This window comes from Xyrauchen texanus, chromosome 17 (assembly GCF_025860055.1).
Source record: "Xyrauchen texanus isolate HMW12.3.18 chromosome 17, RBS_HiC_50CHRs, whole genome shotgun sequence".
NCBI classification, from domain to species: domain Eukaryota; kingdom Metazoa; phylum Chordata; class Actinopteri; order Cypriniformes; family Catostomidae; genus Xyrauchen; species Xyrauchen texanus.
Window position 1 is genome coordinate 24,533,192 of NC_068292.1, and position 7,730 is coordinate 24,540,921.

Consider the following 7,730-nt stretch of genomic DNA (forward strand, 5'->3'; position numbering starts at 1 on the left):
GTGTGTGTGGGGGGGGAGGTTTCTAAGGATTTGTGTAATGGGAGGTGGGTGGGAGGGGTTAAATCAAGGGTGGGATGGATTTAGGAACTGTTTGGGGTGGGGAATGGGAGGGGAGGAGGTTTGTGTGCTGTTAACCTTGTTTTCTCTTTAGGGAGCTCTAGGTTGTCGCATTAGCGTGGAAGAATGCGGGTGAGGGCAAGTTCTCAACTCATGCAAAGTTGCAAGTTAAATCCTTTGTTACTCGTATACTGTATGTAAATCTCTGTCAAGAAGTCTGTGCATTTGCCATGGTCATGATGTACACCTTCAGTTTAGCATCTACATTATAAACAGCCCTTGTCTTAGGGAGGTGGGGATAGCAGTGCTAGTATATAGGTAGGAAAGAAACAACAGCAGCATCATACAGGGAACTGCTCACTTGCACATCCTGTAAAATGATGTGCAAAAAAATTAAAAGGTTACATTCCATGTATCGTCACTTTCAAGTATTCTTATTCCAGGCATTTGGTAACCTGCAAATTACATTTATATATTCCCTATTAATTACGATGTATAGAGGACCCTAAGAACAAAGAGCACATAGGTTTGTTGCTGTTACCGTATGACTGTACAAGCAGAGCGTTAGGAAATACCAGTGTGATTTAGTTATTGCTTTCTCCAGTAATGTTTTTTTTTTTTTTCCAATTTCCTTTTTCTTTTGATACTTGCCTAAATTGCATGTGGCTATGAAGTAGTTAATATGGGGAGGAAAGGGAGTATACTGTCGGGCTGGCTAGCATTGTGTCATGTCTCTGGAATTTTCATACAGAACACCCAAGCATAAATGTTATTTGGAGGGAAAATATGTAATTTCATGTAAGTGGAATAAAAAAATAATTTAACAATGTTATTAGTTTTTTTTTTTCTTTGGTTCTAACTAACATCCTAACAGTTTGGTGTTATGTGAGCCCACATTAGAGTATGGTGGGATGTTTTAACCTTCAGAAAAGAAACCATAACAAATCAGCAGTACGGAATGGGTGAGGGAAAGAACCAAGGCTTGCAGATTCGGTTCTTTTTAAAAGAGTTGTGAACCCAGAACTCTGTTTTGAGAACCCAAAGATCATTAATGTCAGCAGCAATATATCTTTATCATTGGAATGCATCACACTTTTTTGTGATATTTACTTCTATTACAAAATCTAATTATATTGTAATTTGTAATTATATTGCTTCTGAAGATATGGATTTAACCACTGGAGTCTTGTGGACTATTTTATGCTGCCTTTATGTGATTTTTGTAGCTTCAAAAGTCTAACCAACATTTACTTGCATTGTATGGACCTACAAATCTGAGTGAAGAGAACTGAAAAATTTCCAATTTGACTGTTTTACAGTAAGTTGGAGAAAGTTACTGATAAGATTATTTTTTTCCTGTGCAAACTTCTAGAAATCATTAAAAAGAAGTGTAACTCAATGAGGGATACTTTGAGATGGATTCTTAGAGATTGCTATTGGATTTCCTTTGTCCAAGACAATTCATGGACCTTAGGCATATAGGATTTGTGAGACAATATGGTAGTGTCTTGAAACTTGATTCCATTTAGTAACCTTAATCCTTGCACTCTTGGAGGGTAAATAAAAATCATCATGTTTACACTTATTCACCAGATTCAGGGAAACTTGAGCAGTATAGATGCGTTTATTGTAAACATTCATGATTTTAATGACATGTAATAAAACTATACAATCTGGTGATTGGAATTTAGAAGAAAGCAAAGTACAGTAACTGTCCATTGTATGCACAAAGCCTTTTGAAAGATAGTACACTCAAATCAAATTCTGTCATCATATACATATCCTTATGATGTCACAAACCCATATGTCTTCTACTGAACACAAAGCAGATGTTAGGTAGAATGTTAGCCTTAGATGCCATCATTTGTAATTGCTTCTTATTTCATAGAATGAAAGTAGATGGTGTCTAACATTCTGCCAAGCATCACATTTTGTGTACCACGGAAAGAATGTCATACAGATATTTCATCTTTACTCCATAAATCTCGGTCCAGAATGACAGATGCTTTTAGTAAATAGTCCTAGAGAGAGGCCAAAATCTGTATAACACTTTCTGTTTATACAAAAACCTAATGAACACATGATGAACAACAATAATCAAATTCTATATATTAATAATTTGCAGAAGCAGGTATTTAGAAACCATGCATAAACCTAATTAACATGCTGGATTATGGAAGTAATTTGGTCAAATTAATTTAAGCCTTAAGAAGGATCATAAGGTACAAAAAGCTCAAAATGATGTTTGTACAATGGTAAAGAGTAGGACCCACAGTTGAAACAAGTGACTCTGGTTGACAGTCTTTGCACGGTTGCAAAGATTTCCAACACAACAGGTCAGGTCAACAGCTAAACTGGACTGGCCAATCTGTGTGGACAGGTCACCCTTGCAAAAACTTCCAGTGGCACATCCTTGCATTATCTTCATCTGGCCAGCAATTTCGACTGTTGGTAGTAAAAAAATAAGCAACAAGCGGGTAAGTGTGAGTTCAGGTGTTGTATTTATTACTGGGAAAATGAACATGATAGCCATTCTGTTTTGCAAGGGTAAGAATGTTGTGCTATGATATAACCTTTCATCAACAATGACACAAAGAGGGGCCTGTTTGGGGTATTGAGCCTTTGAAATAGAAAACTGTTTCATTGCTTGGAGTGGTGTGCAAAGGCAGGACTCCAGTGACTTGTTCTTGATAAAAAACTGTCTTTAGGCTCATTTTATATGTCATAGTTAACCAATATTATACCCAAAGCAATTACATGAGCTAGAGTGTTTCACAGCAATGCTGATATTCAACAGCATAAGTTTGATATTGTTAGGCCTATTGTACAACAGTTCAACAAACAAGAAAATAATATTTAACAACTAACATTTCAGACAAAAATTAACCAGTTAGTTTCTTCCATACTCTTGTTTCGAACTAGTGCTGCTTCCTTTATAAACTAATCAGTGTTTTATCGTTCTCGTTCACATCAATTGTTTCGGTCATAAACCTCTCTCTTTTTTTAACCAATCTACAGTCAGCCGGTCATTATCACATTTTAAACCCTGAGAAATTAAAAAATGTTTGTGAGAAAATGAGACAGCGGAGTCTCTAGAAAAAACCTCCTGTAAATTCAACCAGTTTTGTTAGTGTTTATATTGTGAAAATTACCGTCTGACTCATTATCCTGCTTATTATACAAACACTTGCCAAATTAATAAACAACTGTATAGTTTGGAAGTGGATGTGCGGTCATTATTTTGAAATATCAAATTGCTGGATGGCACAATTTACCAAACAGAATCAAGTATTCCAGAGAGCCATGTAAAAAGAAATGATTGATGATTAATAGTGAAATGCTTTCTTTCTGAATTGGCTCTTGTCTTGTGTGTACATTACCTGTTGCCTTGATACAATGATCTTCACCATCAATACAAGCTAAAGTAGATGCGCAGTGCTGCCCATTGCAGGTGTAGCACTTCATGCCATTTGGGACACTTTTGGGTGGTTCTATGACATATACATAACAAAATGATGATGAGCACCTGCTGTGCTGTACAGAAACTTCTGATGTAAAGGGTTTGAATAGAAAATTTACTGATCTGCTGTATATACAAATATACTGTATATATATATATATATATATATATATATATATATATATATATATATATATATATATATATTTGGGCATCGTTTTTCCTTCTGTGTAAAATGTATGTACCTATTTCACTCTGGATATTGCACAGGTCAGTATTGCAGCACTTATTGCTAATCACTGTTTTTGTAACTCCAAAGTTTACAGATGCAGTCACACATTGTTGAGTTGTAGAGCAGTTCTTCATAATCATGTCAGCCAACTTGTTGTTTTCTATAATGCAAATTTACATGAAAAGACTCATTCTTATAAACACAACAAACAGCTTAGTTATACAAAATTGCAGTGCAAATATTACATCTGCCCTAATTCTTACCCATGTAAGATGTGGTTCTCATAGTCCCACACTGACCGACAGGACATTCCACTTTAGTTGCAGTACATGTTAATGATGTCTCAGGTATGCATTGATAGCAGGTCAGTGAATTTACTGGAATTGAGAAAAATCTAAATAAATATTTTAGCATTTCAATTATTTATTTATTTATTGTTCAATTACAATATATAATCTGCAATGCATCTTTAGATAATCTATATTAGTTTAAATTACTTTGAATTGCATTAACAAGTCATTGCATTTTAGAGAATGAACAGAATAAACAGTTTTGCAAAAGCAGTGTCATCTAAACTAAAAATAATCAATACACTCAAACTGAAAAAGTACATTTCATTGCTGTCTTTAATTGAAAAATTTGTTTTAAAGTTTAAATTTGCCTTCAATTTCTAAACTCGAATTGGTGCCAAATTTCATCATTCTCATAAAATAAATGAAAAATGACATAATTGTGACAATTATATAATTGTGACAAGTTATGTAAATGAATGGAAATAAAGATGTTACCATTTTTTTTTACAGTATTACCATACCACATTCTATATTGTCATTCATATGTATTGGTTGTCAGTTTGAAGGGAATTCAACAGACCTCCAATTCCTCCACATTTAGCACAACAACAGTTGTTCAACCATCCATTCCATTTAAACAGTCCCTGATTTACCTCAGGTCTCCCAGTTATGCACAGTACATAGTATAGCTGAGCTTACGTGAGTTTATCACATGCAGTATTGACCAAAAATGTTATTTCACAATGTGTGTAAAGAAAATAATCCAGTAATTACCTTTGTAGAAAAGTGTACTCATCAGAATAAAGAGCATAAATGGCGCCATTTTGATTTTCTTTCAGACTGAGATGAGTAGGGAGGGACAGCAGAGTATATAGCCCTCAGTCTGTACAGAATCAATGCAATGAAACATAAAACATAATGAAATGTATACCCCCAAAAGGTGTTGCCAACGTGTCACAGAAATGTCTGTTCAATGCTTTTGCTTTCACAGCTACAAAACTAAATTGAATGCCCATTTTTAAATGTTACTCTTACATTTATAATTTCTATTAATAGAATATGCCTTTTCATAATAATAATAAACTAATAAAAAGAATAATAATAATTATTATTATCATTATTATAACAATTATTTAAAATCATTACTTTATACTTTTTTCCCCTACCAGATGAAGCTGAATTTGTAGGCTACATTAACTGTGAAATATGTTGTTAACTGTAGTTTCTCCTGGTATTTCTGATATTAATAACTGCCAGAGGTGGAAGGTAACGAATTACAACTACTCTCGTTACAGTATTTGAGTACATTTTTCAAATTGTTAAAAAAAAAAAAAAAATTAAGTATAAATGAATAAATGTACTTTTACTTGAGTTGATTAAAAATGAAGAATTCAACTTCATTACAAAAAATCAGTACTCTTTCCACCACTGATATCTGCATGAAACAAAATGTTTGTTTCTCTCTGCATGCATAACAATATTATTCTGTTGGCAGGAGGTGTCAAGCAAAATGTGAAAAGTCAAGCACACATTTTTCAGTCACAAGTTCAAATCCAGGGTGTGCTGTGTGACTCCAGTCAGGCTTCCTAGGGTGGGTACTGTCATGTTGGGTTAAACTCCTCGTGGTCGCTATAATGTGGTTCTCGCTCTAGATGGGGCACGTGGGGAGTTGTGTGTGGATGCCATGGAGAATAGCATGGGCCTCCGCACACGCTATGTCTCAACAGTAACGTGCGCAATAAGCCATGTGATAAGGTGCGTGGACTGACGGTTTCAGACATGGAGGCAACTGAGATTCAACCTCCACCAACCGGATTGAGACGAGTCACTACACCACCAAAAGGACTTAGAGCGCACTGGGGATTGGGCATGCCAAATTGGGGAGACGGATAGACATCTCCGATGTGAAATCAACACTTCAGTTCAGTTCCGGAATTTAACCCTTGTCTTACTCATTATTGATTTTTTTCGATCTTTTTGGCTGTGTTAATGCCAACGGCATAAATTTAGTGTGTATTTTTGGTGGAATTTTGATATTTCAACCTCAGTTTGGTAGTTATGATCAGGACTGATGTTGGTTAAGAAATTTAACTCATTGAAAGTGGAAAATAATATTAATATATAATATTATTATGGCAGTTTTTTGAGGCGGACATTTTTGTCCTATACTAGCTTCACAGATTCATAACTTCTTTGTAATTTTGTATATGTTTATTAAAGATGTCTCTTGGATAATCAGTCATCCGAATATTTTTATATAGTTTGGATGAATCCTTTATTCGTTTTGAAGACATTATTCATACCTTTCCGAATAAGGTATTCAGCTTGGTGGACATCACTATAGTTGTGACACAGCTTGTGTTGTAATACTTATGGCCAGCAGCTTATCACTGGTACAGACTGTTACATTTTAGAGTTTTATTATTTAAAGTGATCTTACATAGGCTAGAGGTGCACTCAGGAAAATGCGTGTTTATGTTTCTGATGTAATAGGTATAACTAATAAGAGAGAATATTATTGTTATTGTGGTTATTTCATTGTTAATATGTCATTGGCTCCTGTAGCCTGTTATGATGCAGTACCAAAAGACTCCAGCAGAGGGTGGGGCGAACATGGAACATGGAACATGCATTTTATAATACAGAGATCGAGAGAAACGCAACAAGTGTTTGTCTGTTATTTAAATGATCTATGTTCCCCTTTTCCAGGTGAGCCTCTCAATATCCTAATAATGGTGTTCATAAGAGGTTGAGTATACAATGTTCATATAATTGTTATTTACCCATATTGTAAAAAAAAGAGATGAGATTGAGTCACACATGGCAAACGTGAATAGTTTCCGATGTTATGCTAGCGTTTAGCACGGCTCGTGCACTACATTTTTAATACATAAAGATTGAGGGTTGTCTAACAATATGTATGATGAAAATACAGTGTAATTATGCTGTTAAGAAGCTTGCTGTAATATTGTTATCTTTTAGCAATGTTTTATTCTTATCTTGAGTTTGTATCGTGGATGATTGGATGTCACTGGGTCACGTGCTGAATCCTTGGTTAATCGTCCATATTTAATTTAGAACCAGCTTGTTGTCGCCTCGTTAAATTGATATGTAACGTGTTACCATATTGTGATAACTGAAATGATTATGAGATTATGCACTTTGAGTACAGATTGTAATGTAGAGTATTACATTTATTCTGCATTTTCTTTATCTGGCAAAAAAAGAAGAAAAAGAAACAGCTTTCTCTAGAAACTCATCAGTCAATCATTGTTTTAAGGAATGAAGGCTACACAATGCTTGAAATTGCACAAAAACGATTTCATACAAAGGTGTACACTAAGTCTTCAAATACAAAGGACAACTGGCTCTAACAAGGACCGAAAGAGATGTGGAAGGTCAGATATACAACTAAACAAGAAGATATGTACATCAAAGTCTCTAGTTTGAGAAATAGACACCTCTCATGTCCTCAGCTGACAGCTTCATTGAATTCTACCCGCTCAACACCAGTTTCATGTACAACAGTAAAGAGAAGAGTCAGGGGTGCGGGCCTTATGAGAAGAATTGCAAAGAAAAAGCCACGTTTGAAACAAAAACAAAAAGAAAATGTTAGAGTGGGAAAAGAAACACAGATATTGGACAACAGATAATTGGAAAAGAGTTTTATGGGTCTTAACCCCATTGA

The 7,730-nt window shown here is 34.9% G+C and overlaps 1 protein-coding gene across 1 annotated transcript; it reads right to left on the reverse strand.

The window, feature by feature from the left end:
- Window positions 1–2,290: 2,290 nt before the first annotated feature.
- Window positions 2,291–4,865, reverse strand: LOC127657646 (urokinase plasminogen activator surface receptor-like). The gene is made up of 5 exons (XM_052146511.1): window positions 4,817–4,865; window positions 4,013–4,126; window positions 3,763–3,909; window positions 3,438–3,548; window positions 2,291–2,502 (listed from the first exon to the last, which is right to left on the reverse strand). Exons 1-5 carry the CDS (start codon window positions 4,863–4,865, stop codon window positions 2,291–2,293), a joined length of 633 nt encoding a protein of 210 aa, XP_052002471.1.
- Window positions 4,866–7,730: the final 2,865 nt, after the last annotated feature.

What these genes read in the sequence shown, in the direction of transcription:
- LOC127657646 (XM_052146511.1), bottom strand. Translation starts at nt 4,865, where the DNA reads ATGGCGCCATTTATGCTCTTTATTCTGATGAGTACACTTTTCTACAAA. An exon ending in GAGTACACTTTTCTACAAAG is followed by an intron (nt 4,127 to 4,816) that starts GTAATTACTGGA and finishes TCTCAATTCCAG; the next exon opens with TAAATTCACTGACCTGCTAT. An exon ending in CAATATCCAGAGTGAAATAG is followed by an intron (nt 3,549 to 3,762) that starts GTACATACATTT and finishes TATATGTCATAG; the next exon opens with AACCACCCAAAAGTGTCCCA.